Consider the following 18,240-nt stretch of genomic DNA (forward strand, 5'->3'; position numbering starts at 1 on the left):
CACACACACACACTCACAGAATACTTTGTGTATTTATTTAAACAAATTTATTACAAATGGGTTAGACTGAATCATTGCCATACAACACAAAACCTCCATAAAATATTAAAAAGTGTGTTTTTTTGGTCATTAATAAACGAGAGCTTGCTTAAAATACTCTCACTAACCGTTCTTTCAGTAGTCACATCCATCTTATGAAAAATCTATATCTTTATAAATTACAAAGACTCTCCCATTTCACATTTCTTCTGATACAAAACTTATCTTTAGGGTTAAAATGTTACTATTTGTGCTATTATGGATTTGGACTTAAAGAAAAAAATCAGATACACCACTGCTGACCACATAATAATTATACAGAAATATCCATTAGGGCCAAATAAAAACAATTAGCAGTTGATAAAAAGGTGAGTTTCCAATTTTATGCGTCTCATTTACACAAAAAATCTGAGTTTTTTCGAGTGTGTTTGGAGAGTTTCGAGTTTTGAAGCATATGCCACAACAGTGCAGATGGCCTTGTAAACATCTGTCCACAGCTACAGTCAAAAGCCGCTTTGCATGTCTTCTTCACACACCGCCTGCCATTTCTATGCTTCTGTTTGTGCCAGGTCAATTTATGTGCCCCTTCAAATGTATTTCCGCACTGTGCACAAACAAATCGGACAGACTCCGCATGCTGGATCTGGTGTCTCAGCAAATGCAGCTGCCCTTGGAACGACCTTCCGCACTGACATCTGTACAGCCTTGACCCACGGTGTAAGTAGCGGTGACGCACCTTCAGCGACGGTTGTCTCGAGACGGCCCCACAGTGGCGACAGGGGAAGATGGTCTTGGAGCGCCAGCTCTGCTTGAGTCGCTTCTGCAGAGCCAAATCCCTGCTTTGGTTCACAAACATGGCCACTATTTGTAATGGAGCCTGAACCTGGGCAGGAGGGATCTGTGGCTGGTTGTGTTCAGTAAGAGCACTGACCAGGGTGGGACAAGTGACTGAGGTCATCAGTGGGACGTTAATTTCAGCTGCAGGTGTTTGTCTCAGAACAGGCCTGTTGGCTGAAACTAGACAGGGTGCTGAGATGTTCACTGTGGGTGAGAAGGATACGACGTCTTGACTTGGAAAAGGTGAATTGGAAGTGGTAGGGAAACGAGGAGTCATCCTGGCCAGATTCGACATCAATGGCCGCACTACTGAAGGTATATGGACAGGAATTTTCGGACGAGCGACACAAGAACTATGAGGGAAATGGGGCCTGATAAGTGTTTGCGGCATAGCCACAAATTGTGGAACCAAATCTGACATCTTAGCAGGAACCAAAGGAGTTGTCTGAAGCAATTGCTGCAGCGTTAAATGTGGAGGATCAGGGGCTGGGGAAATTGTATTCACTGACTGGTGACGGCCACATGAGCTGCTTCTTGAGTCACTGCCATCAGATTCTGAGCTGAAGTCATCATCCAGGTTGTACGCTGTGTCATCAGAGAGTAGTGAGTAAGTGTTGACATCTTCATCAGTGTCTGTACTTTCGTCATCCTCCATCAGTCTAATTTCATCCTCTGCAGCCGTCTCACAAGCTGCAGTTTCTCCGAGCCCATCCTCATACTCTACCTTCAGTTTAAAGCTTAGATGCTCTCGCTCTGATTGATTCCAAGGGCATAAGGAAAAGGTCAAGGTATCGTTTTGTTTATCAAAAAGAGCCAATCTTTCGGTTTGTGTTTCGATGTGTGATTCTTGATTTGTGGAGTTTGTGTCATTGTCGATGTGTTTCTGGATGGCACTGTAAGTGTCATTTGTAGCTGCTTGATCTGAGACACAATATGAATGATCCATCAAGGTTATTTGTCTCATATCAGTGCATCGTATGTTCTCTCTGATGCTGATTTCTTCTGTCTGTTCCACTTTAACCACAGGTTTTACCTCCATTGTGTCTTTCTGATGCTTTTCCATATGTCCATTCAGACGCCACGTGCACCTAAAGAGAGTTCTGCAGATACCACACATAAAATTTTTCCTTGGATGGGCATTTTTTAAGTGTACTGCCAGCGACATAACTTGTCCAAACTTTGTTCGACACAGGTGGCAAGACACCTCAGCTGTGTGTGTCTTGAAGTGATCTATCAGTTTATTCAGTAAGGGGATGTTTTCTCCACAAACACAGCACACAGAGCCTTCCTCACTTTTAGGTCCCAGTGGTGCCATGTAGTCATCCTCATCACTGGAGTCTTCTGAGAAACCTTGTAGAGGTGCAGAGATGATGTTGTAATAGCCCTAAAAACAAAGGAAACCATCCTGTGAAAACTGGTCGTTTACACAGTGTACATTTCATAAAAGTAGGGATGTAACGATTCACTCGATTGAGATTTAAGACAAATTATCAAATTAAATCCTGAGTCCTTTTATTATTGCTTTGGTTTTGATTACTTCTATTGTCCTCATTTGTATGTCGCTTTTGATAAAAGTGTCTGCTAAAAAACAAAATGTATATATAATGTAAATGTAAAAAAACATTTACTAAACTAAATTGACATTTTAAAAGAAGGCCCAAATCAAATAAATAATTAATGCAAAAGAAATCACTTCATATAAACAAAAGTCTTTGTCTGTGCTCTTTCCATTTAAAATTAGAGGCAGGCAATCGCTGCATTTTAATCATTAACAAAACTAAGATGCTGCATATTTGGAACATGAACAGTTTTTGATCTAAATTAGATTGTATAATTTCAATCATGATGTAATGCTTTCAATTTAATTTAATATTAATATGTTACCTAGGGATGTAACGATTACCGGTTTGACAATAAATCATGATAAAGTTCCCCACAGTTAGTATTACTGTTTCATATTTTAATAACCATTATAACCATAATAGATTACAGTGATTTGAACAACTGAAGATAAATAAATTCGGTCCAGCATAAAGCCAAATTTTAAGTAACAGTCTCATGTGTGCACAGCACGCAGAGTTGTTTTGTTTTGTGTGAAATCCTTTTTTTTTTTTTACAGTATACAGTATTGTTCAAAATAATAGCAGTACAATGTGACTAACCAGAATAATCAAGGTTTTTAGTATATTTTTTATTGCTATGTGGCAAACAAGTTACCAGTAGGTTCAGTAGATTGTCAGAAAACAAACAAGACCCAGCATTCATGATATGCACGCTCTTAAGGCTGTGCAATTGGGCAATTAGTTGAAAGGGGTGTGTTCAAAAAAATAGCAGTGTCTACCTTTGACTGTACAAACTCAAAACTATTTTGTACAAACATTTTTTTTTTCTGGGATTTAGCAATCCTGTGAATCACTAAACTAATATTTAGTTGTATGACCACAGTTTTTTAAAACTGCTTGACATCTGTGTGGCATGGAGTCAACCAACTTGTGGCACCTCTCAGCTGTTATTCCACTCCATGATTCTTTAACAACATTCCACAATTCATTCACATTTCTTGGTTTTGCTTCAGAAACAGCATTTTTGATATCACCCCACAAGTTCTCAATTGGATTAAGGTCTGGAGATTGGGCTGGCCACTCCACAACATTCATTTTGTTGGTTTAGAACCAAGACTTTGCCCGTTTACTAGTGTGTTTTGGGTCATTGTCTTGTTGAAACAACCATTTCAAGGGCATGTCCTCTTCAGCATAGGGCAACATGACCTCTTCAAGTATTTTAACATATGCAAACTGATCCATGATCCCTGGTATGCGATAAATAGGCCCAACACCATAGTAGGAGAAACATGCCCATATCACGATGCTTGCACCTCCATGCTTCACTGTCTTCACTGTGTACTGTGGCTTGAATTCAGAGTTTGGGGGTCGTATCACAAACTGCCTGTGGCCCTTGGACCCAAAAAGAACAATTTTACTCTCATCAGTCCACAAAATGTTCCTCCATTTCTCTTTAGGCCAGTTGATGTGTTCTTTGGCAAATTGTAACCTCTTCTGCACATGCCTTTTTTTTAACAGAGGGACTTTGCGGGGGATTCTTGAAAATAGATTAGCTTCACACAGACGTCTTCTAACTGTCACAGTACTTACAGGTAACTCCAGACTGTCTTTGATCATCCTGGAGGTGATCATTGGCTGAGCCTTTGCCATTCTGGTTATTCTTCTATCCATTTTGATGGTTGTCTTCCGTTTTCTTCCACGTCTCTCTGGTTTTGCTCTCCATTTTAAGGCATTGGAGATCATTTTAGCTGAACAGCCTATCATTTTTTGCACCTCTTTATAGGTTTTCCCCTCTATAATCAACTTTTTAATCAAAGTACGCTGTTCTTCTGAACAATGTCTTGAACGACCCATTTTCCTCAGCTTTCAAATGCATGTTCAACAAGTGTTGGCTTCATCCTTAAATAGGGGCCACCTGATTCACACCTGTTTCTTCACAAAATTGATGACCTCAGTGATTGAATGCCACACTGCTATTTTTTTGAACACACCCCTTTCAACTAATTCAACTAATTGCCCAATTGCACAGCCTTAAGAGCGTGCATATCATGAATGCTGGGTCTCATTTGTTTTCTGAGAATCTACTGAACCTACTGGTAACTTGTTTGCCACGTAGCAATAAAAAAATATACGAAAAACCTTGATTATTCTGGTTAGTCACATTGTACTGCTATTATTTTGAACAATACTGTATGTTGAAAACATGGCGGAAAAGCTAGGAGGTTTTAAAAGAGTGTTAAGGGAATTATACAAATTAATATATTTTTATGAACTAATTATATGAATGTACCTCTGAAGGTACTGTCTTCAGAAAAGATTTGATGGTGTTTTGTTTTCATCTTTGCTCTATGTAATAGTACTGCTCTTAATCGTAAAGCTGCTTTGACCACAGAGTTTACGGGAAACAGCTGTAATTCAGCTTTTCCATAAGCGCCACCTTCTGTCAGAGAGTTGATTTACAGAGACTTATGTTTACATTCAGCCTGTGCGATGTTTTTCTTTGTCCTGCTGTAAATTTTGACTTGTTCATTAAAAACAAGCATATGTGGTTCTACACATTTAAACTATTCAGCTAAGTTAAGTACCATATTTTTCGGAGTATAACTCGCATCAGTCCAAAAATACGTCATGATGAGGAAAAAAACATATAAGTCGCACTGGACTATAAGTCGCATTTATTTAGAACCAAGAGAAAACATTACCGTCTCCAGCCGCGAGAGGGCGCTCTATGTCTTCAGTGTAGACTACAGGAGAACTGAGCACTATAGAGCGCCCTCTCGCGGCTGGAGACGGTAATGTTTTCTCTTGGTTCATGTCAAATTAATTTTGCTTAAGTCGCACCTGACTATAATTCGCAGGACCAGCCAAACAATGAAAAGAAGTGCGACTTATAGTCTGTAAAATACGGTAGAATTATTTATGGACCAGAAAAAAATGTATAAAATCATTTATTAATCAAATATCATTTTGACCCAACCCTTTTCTTTATTTAAAGACTGAAATGTGAGGTTTACCTTTTTCGCAAAGCTTTGCTTGAACATTTACATTAGATATCTGAACATGCTGTAAGATAAATTGTTGTCGCTCATGTTGTCATTTAAAATCTGGGGTCATTGGTAAGGTTATTGTTTTAGTGAGTATGCAAACTATAGGTTTAGTTTAAAAAAATGATATAAAACTTGGTGAAGTGATTTATGTGTCAGTACTTTTTGAACATTTCCAGCAAATTTGAACAATACCGTGATTATACTGATAGCTGTGATAATTTTGGTGACTATAATCATGATAAGAAATTATCTTACCCTTACATCTCTAATATTAGGGGGGATGGCGCTGACATCTTCATCAGTGTCTGTACTTTCGTCATCCTCCATCAGTCTAATTTCATCCTCTGCAGCCGTCTCACAAGCTGCAGTTTCTCCGAGCCCATCCTCATACTCTACCTTCAGTTTAAAGCTTAGATGCTCTCGCTCTGATTGATTCCAAGGGCATAAGGAAAAGGTCAAGGTATCGTTTTGTTTATCAAAAAGAGCCAATCTTTCGGTTTGTGTTTCGATGTGTGATTCTTGATTTGTGGAGTTTGTATCATTGTCGATGTGTTTCTGGATGGCACTGTAAGTGTCATTTGTAGCTGCTTGATCTGAGACACAATATGAATGATCCATCAAGGTTATTTGTCTCATATCAGTGCATCTTATGTTCTCTCTGATGCTGATTTCTTCTGTCTGTTCCACTTTAACCACAGGTTTTACCTCCATTATGTCTTTCCGATGCTTTTCCATATGTCCATTCAGACGCCACGTGCACCTAAAGAGAGTTCTGCAGATACCACACATAAAATTTTTCCTTGTATGGGCATTTTTTAAGTGTACTGCCAGCGACATAACTTGTCCAAACTTTGTCCAACACAGGTGGCAAGACACCTCAGCTGTGTGTGTCTTGAAGTGATCTATCAGTTTATTCAGTAAGGGGATGTTTTCTCCACAAACACAGCACACAGAGCCTTCCTCACTTCTAGGTCCCAGTGGTGCCATGTAGTCATCCTCATCACTGGAGTCTTCTGAGAAACCTTGTAGAGGTGCAGAGATGATGTTGTAATAGCCCTAAAAACAAAGGAAACAATCCTTGTACATTTCATAAAAGAGAAGAAAACAGGAAAGGGGGTCATGATGTAATACTTTCACTTTAATATAAATGTATATTTATTAGTATTTACATTTTTTTAATGTTTTTGAAAGTTGCTTATCCTTACCTTGAGTGCATTTATCAAAAATACAATACAATACAATAATATAACATCAATAGTATTAAATTGTAATTTAATTTTAAAATGTAATTAATTCCTGTGATAGCAAAGCTGAATTTTCAGCTATTTCCTAGTGAAAATGCTATGCATGTCACTCAGAGTCACCCAGTGGTCATGATCATCTCTCTGGCGCAACAGTCTAAATACTTAGCTTAAGGGCATAATGGCAAAGATATTCCAACAGAAATATTAGAATAGATCACTATAATTGTATAAATAAAACTTTTGACATACCACTAACAAGAAAACCATCTAAAAATGGTTTCAGAACAAGGTGAGTAAATGCCAGGCCTTTTCTGCTTTTTGTGCATGTGCATGACTGAGTTGGTCAGCAGATGTCCACCATGTCATTCAATTGCAATTGAGAAAATCTTCTGCTAGAAAAACACTATTAATACAGCAAGTAACTCCTTAGTACAAATGAGAACGTCAAACCAGAATTTGTGTTTCCCTGCAAGTTCATAGAAAGAGAGGTGTTTTTAAACGTTCTCTCAAGTAGGAGTAATTCCTGCATCACTTACATGCTGTTGAATACCAGAGACTCCACCTTGCTGCAGCTGTACTTTGGCATCAGCAACAAACTCCACCTCCTCAAATGGTAAGATTTCCATTACAACTCTTGAGCAGCTACTTCAGACTGAAACAGTAAGAAAAAACTATAGATAACCAACGCACAAACACACAAAAAGGTGCAACAGTATTGCAGTCTACACCAGTGTACACCTGCATTACCTTATCAATGTCTTTTCCTGAAATATAAAATCAGTTTGAATCTTGTTCCAGAAACTTTAGAGGGTGTGGTCTGTGTTTGTGCAGTTAGAGGTTTTCAGGGGTGGGGGTTTCTGTCAAAGTAAAACAGTGACGTTATGTAAGGCAGATATCACACTCTATTAAATAATAATACAAATATAAACTATACTATGAATAAACAACCTTGACATGTAAAAGGATAAGATAAGAGCTAGTGGCAGACCTTTCAATGTAGCATGTTTCTCACACCTTTAAGATTATGTAAAAGGAGTTGAAATCGAGAGAGACCTCCACATAAACGCGTATACTTGATGATTTCATTAATAATTTTCGCGTTTTGTTGCTGGCTCCTCCCACAAACATGTACGCACGCGCGAGTCCGTCTCCTAAATTCGTCCGACAACAAGTCCATGTATTGCGCGTTCCTTTTTTTTTTTTTTTCATATCCGCTCAAGAGGGTCGTAACTCTGACGTCACGCATCACCGCTTCCGGGTCCAAGCTGGGATACTCATGCTTTTCAGAAACAAAACTCTCTCCTTGGGTTCATTGCATTATCCTGAGCCTGTCAACACACCTATTAATAAGATATGTTTCCTGCAATTTCCCTCCTGCAATCTCATATTGAAAAAGGCTTTTTTATCATTTAAATTGGAAAAATATATGGTCCATACAACATAGATTTTCCCTAAAAAACAAAGTAAAATAAATATATCCCTGAATTGTTTTTTTTTAATGGATTCTAATGCCTGTTTTATAATAAATCAAATAATTCTCAAACTGTAAACCAATTATTTTGGGATTTTTGCATGAGATAAAACATTATTTAAATACAATCTCATCATTTTTTAACCCAAAAGCGCACTGAACTTGTAAAACTCGTACGTTACCCTGTTACCCTGTTTGTAAACAGTCTATGGTCGTAACGTTACCCTGTTTGTAAACAGTCTATGGTCGTAACGTTACCCTGTTTGTAAACAGTCTATGGTCGTAACGTTACCCTGCTTTTATACAGTCTATCGTTACCCTGTTTTTAAACAGTCTATGGTCGTAACGTTACCCTGTTTTTAAACAGTCTATGGTCGTAACGTTACCCTGTTTTTATACAGTCTATCATTACCCTGTTTTTAAACAGTCTATGGTCGTAACGTTACCCTGTTTTTAAACAGTCTATGGTCGTAACGTTACCCTGTTTTTATACAGTCTATCATTACCCTGTTTTTAAACAGTCTATGGTCGTAACGTTACCCTGTTTGTAAACAGTCTATGGTCGTAACGTTACCCTGTTTGTAAACAGTCTATGGTCGTAACGTTACCCTGCTTTTATACAGTCTATCGTTACCCTGTTTTTAAACAGTCTATGGTCGTAACGTTACCCTGTTTGTAAACAGTCTATGGTCGTAACGTTACCCTGTTTTTATACAGTCTATCGTTACCCTGTTTTTAAACAGTCTATGGTCGTAACGTTACCCTGTTTGTAAACAGTCTATGGTCGTAACGTTACCCTGTTTTTATACAGTCTATCGTTACCCTGTTTTTAAACAGTCTATGGTCGTAACGTTACCCTGTTTGTAAACAGTCTATGGTCGTAACGTTACCCTGTTTTTATACAGTCTATCGTTACCCTGTTTTTAAACAGTCTATGGTCGTAGCGTTACCCTGTTTTTAAACAGTCTATGGTCGTAAAGTTACCCTGTTTTTAAACAGTCTATGTTCGTAGCGTTACCCTCTTTTTATACAGTCTATGGTCGTAACGTTACCCTGTTGTTATAGTTTTTTTTATAAAACAACAATGCTTATTTATGCAAGTGTTGTGTCTTCACCTAAAAATAAACTATTTGTTTTCATCAGTTTCAGGCTCAACTGTAAATATCAATAAATGCAAACTGTTTCCATTGAAAGATATCCCTGATGCAGTGACTGAATTGTGTGGTATAGTTAAAACCAACTCTTCTTATTTGGGAATCAAGGCATTTCAGGAATCAACATTTAATTTAGAATATAAGAATTATTTATTTTATCATGATAAGCCTTTAGAGATTTTTATTTCTTAATTTATTTATTATATTAGGGAAATATCACATTCAGAAATGTCGATGTCAAGGAGTACATCTATTTTTTTACAATTTAAATTTGAGCAGTATCTTAAAGTGATTAAAGGTGTAAGTAACTCTAAAGAAAAAAAAAGATTATAGATTGTTGCAAAGCCTTGAATCCTTTTTTTTATTTTTTTTTTATATACAGTCTTTTTGAATATATTGATATTTTTGCTTTCATTGTTAATTTGTATGTGAATTGTTACTAAATAAAGCCTAAAAAAACAGTGCTAAATTACACACAGATTGTGGTGTAATACTATAAAAAGTTCTAATCATAACCTTTATCTCCATACCAAAATCCCAGATAGCCAGACAGGGATTCATCTTTCATAAATATTTGTATCTGTGATGCCAAGACTGTAGTGTGCACTCTTATGTTATTATAATTTTTTTTTCAAGTTTAGCTTAAATGTGTAATATGAACAAATAGTGCTCAAACACGAGATCTAGATGATATTCTCAACTGAAACGAGTGGAGGCTTGGACTCGGAAACAGCGTTCCTTACATTACGACTTAACAAGCGGATAGCTTTCTGTTTACAGGTGTCTTTTGTTAGTCTACACTCTTAAAAATAAAGGTGCTTCATAATTTTCTTCAAATGATGCCACAGAAGAACTAATTTTGGTTCCACAAAGAACTATTCAGTCAAAGGTTCTTTAAAGAACCATGTCTTTCTTACCTATTTATAATCTGAAGAACCTTATTTCGCTACAAAGTCTTTGTAAAACTTGATGCTATGTTGCTGAAACACATTTAATAAACAACATTTTCCTATAGCATACATTTCAGTGTACAGTGAATATTATCTTGTAATTATATCTGATAATAAACAATAATTGATCATGATTTAGCAATTTAAAAAAAAAATAGTATGAACCAAAATTAAATAATGCAATATTGATAAAACTGATTAAACCACCTAGCAAATAAAGATGGGACTGATTACATCTTTTATTGTTTTTAATTTCAACAAAAACATATAAAAATCATGCTGTAATTGCATCTAAGTTCCAAGTTTTTGTTCAAACACATCTGAAAAGCAATGTGCTGTCATTACCGTTTTATTTACATAAGCAAAATATAATATGGAAATCAAAGGCTTCTGCACATTTTACTGTATAAAGGCAATGTTCACATCACTGAATCTTATATTATCTTCTGTAATAACAATGAGGTTAACACATGCCTGGATGGACCCTGGCAGGCACCTGCTAATTTTCATAGAAAAACCAACTCATGCACAACTCCCAAAACACAAAGCACTCCGCTGCTGTGATCCAGAGCTCACAGAAGAATATGGGAACTTAAACCTCAGTCTTCTCTTTGGGATCTGAAATCATCTGAGCAGAGGCCCAGTCCTCTGTAACAAAGAACTCACAGGTATTGTGAGACCATCATGACTATGACAGAAGTCGGCTATATTCAGACAGCGCAGATGATTTCTTAACACCATCCCAAATTCTAGCCGCATAATGAAACCTGTAAAAACAAATGCAGTCATCCATTACCTTAAAACGTACATAGATACATCTTTCAAACTGATGTAAATAGGTACACAAAGTGTCAGGGTGTGCCTTACCAGTTTTTCTCAGTGAGGATTGTGTGTGAGAGCTGACTGCGGGACATAGCCAAGATCTGACTGCGGAATTTAGAAACCAGTGAAGAAAAGCTGGGATGACCTCTGTAACCAGGCAGCAGTGAGAAGAGAGGGGGACCTGAACCTGATTAAAAAGATTAAAAACATATTCAACAGCAGTACTGAACAAACTTTTCTAACATTTGGTTACAGCTCACTTTTTGAACTTGCTCCTTCAAATAATCCTAGTTCTCAAATGTAGTTTAGTGACAACTAGGCCTATTTTCTGACCTGCTCTTGTCAAAGCATCTTCCCCATCATTCTCCATCATAGGTAAGAGGAAAAGATTGACTTCTGTCTCCAAGTAATCTCGATTCAGTCCTGGGAATATGTTACAATCCAGCATGGATAAGGTGCCTACGATAGGAAAACATGTTAAACACCGAATCATGTGGTGTTATGAACATGTCTACTGTCATGCCAAGAGGACTGACCTTTATATTTTAGGTGGGAATGGGCCATAAGCTTGTCAACTGCCATATGCATCTTCTTCAGATTCCGTGGACAGAACTCCTCCCTCCTTGCTTTGTTCTGCAAGAAAACTATGACAACAGAAAGAAAAGACATGCATTAAAGCCTTTGCCTACAGATTCATACATCAGGAACATGAAAGTACAACCCACTTATAGCTCAGTAAATGATTCAGGAATAAAGATCATTAATAGTTTTCTGACCTATGTGAGGATAATACTCCGAGCCATCATCTGCCCCTGAGGAGCCGCTGCTGTCATGACTGGCAGATGGAGTCGAGGGTTTCAGCATCTCAGCAGTCTGCAGAAACCTGCTTACAGACTCAGCTGTTAGTTTTATGCCACACAGAGCATCCAGGTTCCTTTGACCATTACTATATACAGTACAGACCAAAAGTTTGGACATACCTTCTCATTCAAAGAGTTTTCTTTATTTTGATGACTATGAAAATTGTAGAGTCACACTGAAGGCATCAAGGGCTATTTGACCAAGAAGGAGAGTGATGGGGTGCTGTGCCAGATGACCTGGCCTCCACAGTCACCGGACCTGAACCCAATCCAGATGGTTTAGGGGTAAGCTGGACCGCAGACAGAAGGCAAAAGGGACAACAAGTGCAAATTATCTCTCGGGGAACTCCTTCAAGACTGTTGGAAGACCATTTCAGGTGACTACCTCTTGAAGCTCATCAGGAGAATGTCAAGAGTGTGCAAAGCAGTAATCAAAGCAAAAGGTGGCTACTTTGAAGAACCTACAATATGACATATTTTCAGTTGTTTCACACTTTTTTGTTATGTATATAATTCCATATATAATTCAACATGTGTTAATTCATAATTTTGATGCCTTCAGTGTGAATCTACAATTTTCATAGTCATGAAAATAAAGAAAACTCTTTGAATGAGAAGGTGTGTCCAAACTTTTGGTCTGTACTGTATATTGCCTGAGATCATTTATTGTCTATTTATTAACTAAGACAGTTGAAGTATATAGTATAAACACACATTACCATTCAAAACTTTGGGGTCACTAAGACATGTTTTGTGTAATAACTGCATACATATACATATTACATATATACATACACATTATATATGAAAAACGTAAATAGAAGGCTAATTAAAATGCTCAAATCTTATGGCCGTTTGTTTCCCATCATTATTACTGAAACTTACAATGCTGTCATTACCTATATAAGTTGATATCAGTGAACCAGTCCTGAATCACAATCACAACATGGCATACGGTAAAGAGGAAGGCAGTGATCTGCAGAGACTAAACCAAAAATTTGGAAGAAAGGGAGAATTTCAGTTGAATTAAATCTACTAAATATTTTTGGTCAAGTAGAATTATCTGAATATTCTAAAAGTGTGCATGACAAATAAACTATAGAATACGATTTGTAAAAGCCCATGTGACAGTTATTAATATAAATACATGGCATGTAGTAATACATCATATGATCTTATATTTAAATACAACTGTATTTGCAAAATAATAAATAGCACCGAGTGTTTTGCATCATTGCCTTATACTCACCTGCATCTCCACATATGTATGTGGTAGATTGTATTCTGGAGGAAGCTTGCGGTCATTGTTAATGAGATGATCCAAAATAGAGGGGCTTAGAATTGGCTGGAGATTAAAATGACTATTAGAGAACTACATGAACACAGAAAACAGCACTGTCCTGTGTGACCCTACAGTCTGACCTGCGTGTCCAGAAAGATGACCCTCTCCTGAGTGATGTAGAAATCGATTCCACTGCTCTGGTTCCCAGCTCTCTCCTTGATTTCCTGCGTCTGAGCTCTGAACACATACGCCCTGTTTAACCGAGAATCATTGGGTGAAATCCAATAACAATGAGGTGGAAAGGCAAATCATCTGGTGGTAACAAATCAGGATGCTGATGATGGACTAACCTCTGGTCCTCCTCAGGGCTGTTTGCAGACAGGAGAGACATGATTGTGGACTTGCCTGTGCCTTGTAGCCCAATAACCCCAACTACTAACATATCCGTCTGGTCTCGCAGGTACTGATATGTAATAAACACACATTCAGCATACATTCATATGCACATATTTAGAGCAAAAGATACAAAACATTACTTTATTAACAGAAAAAAATATGCCCTCACCTCCATAGCGCTGTCACACCAATTCATTTGGTCATCCACTAGCTTAATGCTGTGCTTCATCTTCTCAGGGGGGAGGAGCTTAGTCTGGCCAATCACAGCTGAAGAATCACATGGTAAAGTATGATGATTGGTTAATCACAGAAAAGCAAATCATGACACAAAACACCCACAATAGCAGTTAAAATGAACTATTCACGCAAAAAAGAAAATTTGCTGAAAATATACTCACCCTTAGGCGATCTTTATCATTATTTCACTTGCTCATCAATTGATCTTCCGCAGTTTATTGGCTCAGACTGAATGAGAGTTCAAACCGCTGATAAAAACATCAAAATAATTTACTCCAATCCATTAATTAAAGACTTCACGTAAAGTGAAAAGCTGCATGTTTGAAAGAAACAAACCCATTTTTTCCATTTTAGAGAAAATCCCCTTCTTACATCCAGATCCACTGACACATTCATTTACTGTTTTGGATTATGGTTTTAAGTTAATGTCATAATGATGGATTTGTTTATTAAACACATGCAGCCTTTCTTTTCACATGACATAGACTGGAGTTGTGACAATTTCTTGTGGATTACTGTGATGTTTTTATTAGCTGTCTGAACTCTCATTCTGACGGCATCCATTCACTGTAGAGGATCCATTGGTAAGAAAGCAATGTAATGCTAAATTTCAACAAATCTTTTCCGATCTTCTCCATCTATATCTTGGTAAGGCCTGAGGGTGACTAAAATCTTTAGCAAATTTTCATTTTTTGATTAAATATTCTGATAAAGCTTAAGTGTGTAAAGAAACGATATGTTAAAGAGCAAGATGTGAGAAAACACTGACGATCCACAGCTCCACCAGATGCAGCTGAGCCCATGCCTCTGTTCTGGATTTGATACACAGGTTGGGTCGGCCGCTGGCCTTCCCTCTCCAGTTTGGCAGTTCCTGCACCTGAGACTGAAGGAGCTACATCAGGAGGGTTCCCAGGCTTCCCGCCTTCATCTCTGGTTTTAATGAGCATGATCGGCTTTTCTGATGGGGCTCCACTTGCTGGCACACTTGGTTTGGACTAAAACCAAATAAAGATAATATTATGTATCAATACTATATAAAACACAATCCAAAGCAAGAATACAAAATTCACGTGAATTGTTGCTTGTGTAGAATAAACATCAATTATACACATACTCGCTCTCCAGGAGGCTTAGCAAGTATAATGGGAGTCTTCTGTAGAAGAGGTCCTGTGGGTTCCTCACTGCCATCCTGAAAACACAAGACAATAATATCACACAACTCAACAGTTCAGTCAGTAAAGCATGGGTTTTCAAACTGGGGTCCAGCGACTCCCACAGGGGTGCAGGACTAGGGGGTCTGTGGAAATGTATGAAAAATTGCAATAAATCAAAGATTTAAATAAATAACATACATAAATTAATAAATACTACAAACTCTGATTAAAATGAATAGTTCTAAATTAATTAAAATAAATAAAAACAGATCAAATAATTAAATAAACATCTTACAGTGTAGTAGAACAAGTTGAGAAAAGAAAAAATGTCACAGAAGCAAATCTGTTAGCAATTATATGTAACAGAAACTCAATTTTATACTTCAGACATCTTTATAGTACACATTTTTTCAATATATAAATTTGGCCTTTCTAAATAAAAATACATACATTAGATTTTAAATTTTTGGATGGGGTTATTCACAGGAGAGTATAATTGGCATCTAGAAAATCTCTGCACGAAAGCATTAAATGTTTAGGTCATCATTGAGAAACCATGTCTTATGATGACGCTTGAAGTTAGGCAGCTCATGTTTTGACACAGAATCTCACCCTGCGCTCACGGGGAACATAGTCTCGATCTCGACTGGGTCCGGAGAGGTTTTGAGCCGCTGGTCCTGGGTCTCGGTCTCTCCGTCGCCGCCGCCTCCTTCCCTGTCCGTAGATCCCGGGCTGACTGTGACCCGACTCCGACATGATGACCGATGCTGGATACCTCTACTGAGGGCTGGACTTATTAAGTTACTCTTATGGCTATTCTTACACTTTAGGGCTCTTTCTTAACGTTCAAAACGATTACTTACCATTCGAATGTTTATTAATACATATTAATGTCTATTAGTTGACTGTATTGGCCTGTCTACAGCCAAATTACTAATGAATGAATGAGTTTTAGTTTAAATAGCAATGTCGACTTACATGATGTAACTATGTAGCAAAATAGTTCATTTATCTTCTTTTTGTAATGTGGTAGTTATTCAACAGATGTCAGCGTGTATCATTTAACAGATAGAGAGAATGTATAATATGGGCTCTGACAGATACCAGACTGTTGTGTGAACGAAACGGTACAAACCCCAAAAGAGGCCGATCAGGAAACGCAATTTCGCTTTTTGGTTCCGATTATTTGGTTCATAAAATCGCATGGCAGTCAAGCCGTATAAAATATATATCTGTATTAAATAACTATAAAATAAATGTTTAACAATATAATTGTATTATTGTATTAGCTGTATTGTATTTGTTCAGTGAGCACCAACATTATGTCGTGGATAGATATCATGTATCTGCTTCAGTTAGTTTCATCGGTTGCTTGTGTATAATAACTTTGTAAAAAAAAATTATAATTTTGTAAGTAGCCTCTTTTGGTCAGTGATTTGATTACATGAACTTTTACCATTCATATGGGTCAATAAAAACAATGAGATTAATAATCATCTGAAATCTGAATAAATAAGCTTTCCATTGATGTATGGTTTGTCATGACAATATTTGGCTGAGATACAACTATTTGAAAACTGGAATCTAAGGGTTCAAAAAATAATTAAATCAAATTTAAAAATAGAACTGTTGAGAAATTCACCTTCAAAGTTGTCCAAATTAAATTCTTAGCAATGCATATTACTAATAAAAAATTAAGTTTTGATATACTTACAGTATGCATTTGAAAATATCTTCATGGAACATGATCTTGGTTTTTTTGTCATAAAAGAAAAATCTATAATTTTGACCCACACAATGTATTTTTGGCTATTGTTACAAACATACCATGCTACTTATGACTGGTTTTGTGGTCCAGGGTCACATATAAATAAATACATATATACGTAAATAAATAAATGTAACAATAGGAAAATAAAGGAATTAATTAACTTTATCCGTATAAATGTTCACTTAATTTTTAATCCTTAAATACTATAAAAATTAAGAATATCTATCTATCTATCTATCTATCTATCTATCTATCATCTATCTATCTATCTATCTATCTATCTATCTATCTATCTATCTATCTATCTATCTATCTATCTATCTATCTATTGTGAAGATAAATAGCTTTAGGTAGTCATATGATACATTAAAAGTCTCAGCATTAGTCACTCAAGTATCATTCTAAGACAAATTTGTTTTTCAAAAGGTCAGCGTCACAGAAAAATGCAAAAATAGGTAAAAACTATACATGTAATGTAAATATGACATTTGCATTGTTATGAAAACGTCTAGGTAGGCTATAGGATAGGACAACTAGCCATTTGTGATAACTGTGGCACAATGTATTTATGAAATGCATAAAAAAAAAATAAAAAAATTAACACACACAAATGTAGGTTCTGTGAAACACAATATTTAATATTTAAAGAAAGTATCATTGTTTTTGTCTATACAGTGAAAGAATTTATGTATGTATGTTGGTACATACTGTATGTATGTACTACACAAACACACACACACACACACACACACACACGCAATTTTATATATATATATATATATATATATACTAGAACATTTTTTATATTTTAAGTAAAAATGTCATTGTGTTAAAATGTTACAAACAAACATTAATTATCATCAACTCAAGCACTTTTATATTTGCACATTAATATTTACTGGGATTAATACGTTTATTGTTAGTTGTTAGTTCATGATACTACATTAACTGATGTTAACAAATTGAACCTTTATCTTTTCCTAAATGTTTTACTCTTCCTCCTTGAGCTCAGACAGAGGACATTGCCTTTTGAGGATTCTGCTTAACAAATGTAGTTGCTGGATGAAGTCAAGCAGTCCTTAATGTTCCTTTCTACAATGCAAAACAGACCTGTAGAAATGCATATATAAGAAGAAGTCCTGCTGAGGAGCTGCTATCCTTCAGTTAGTCCAGCTATGGCGCTGCACATTACTCTGCTTCTCACCACTGCTTTCTTCTCCAAAGGTACAGCACAGGCTTATTTTAGTATCTAAGTATGTTTTGTATTAGTTTTTTTTATTTCCTGTTTTCATTTGAAGTTTTGTTATAGTTTTAATCATTTTTTTGTATCTTTTTGACATTTTTATTTTTAAAAATGGCTAATTATATTATATTATAATATATTATATCATATTATATTATCATTCACTTTTAT

At 36.4% G+C, this 18,240-nt stretch overlaps 2 protein-coding genes across 3 annotated transcripts; both read right to left on the reverse strand.

The window, feature by feature from the left end:
* Positions 1 to 42: 42 nt before the first annotated feature.
* Positions 43 to 7,884, reverse strand: LOC113116713 (uncharacterized). 2 transcript variants are annotated; one of them, XM_026285030.1, is made up of 5 exons: positions 7,718 to 7,884; positions 7,477 to 7,586; positions 7,266 to 7,381; positions 5,747 to 6,541; positions 43 to 2,260 (listed from the first exon to the last, which is right to left on the reverse strand). In XM_026285030.1, exons 3-5 carry the CDS (start codon positions 7,353 to 7,355, stop codon positions 431 to 433), a joined length of 2,715 nt encoding a protein of 904 aa, XP_026140815.1. In that variant the 5' UTR covers positions 7,356 to 7,381; positions 7,477 to 7,586; positions 7,718 to 7,884; the 3' UTR covers positions 43 to 430. The 2 variants fall into 2 exon arrangements, with proteins under 2 accessions (XP_026140815.1, XP_026140814.1); XM_026285029.1 differs by having other exon boundaries at positions 5,741 to 6,541.
* A 2,638-nt stretch (positions 7,885 to 10,522) lies between these two features.
* Positions 10,523 to 16,184, reverse strand: smg9 (SMG9 nonsense mediated mRNA decay factor). The gene is made up of 13 exons (XM_026285035.1): positions 15,668 to 16,184; positions 15,016 to 15,090; positions 14,671 to 14,896; positions 13,834 to 13,931; positions 13,619 to 13,731; positions 13,409 to 13,520; positions 13,236 to 13,331; positions 12,886 to 12,971; positions 11,903 to 12,009; positions 11,663 to 11,770; positions 11,460 to 11,585; positions 11,172 to 11,313; positions 10,523 to 11,071 (listed from the first exon to the last, which is right to left on the reverse strand). Exons 1-13 carry the CDS (start codon positions 15,809 to 15,811, stop codon positions 10,993 to 10,995), a joined length of 1,512 nt encoding a protein of 503 aa, XP_026140820.1. The 5' UTR covers positions 15,812 to 16,184; the 3' UTR covers positions 10,523 to 10,992.
* Between the last annotated feature and the right edge of the window lie 2,056 nt (positions 16,185 to 18,240).

This window comes from Carassius auratus, chromosome 16 (assembly GCF_003368295.1).
Source record: "Carassius auratus strain Wakin chromosome 16, ASM336829v1, whole genome shotgun sequence".
In the NCBI taxonomy this organism is placed as follows: Eukaryota; Metazoa; Chordata; class Actinopteri; order Cypriniformes; family Cyprinidae; genus Carassius; species Carassius auratus.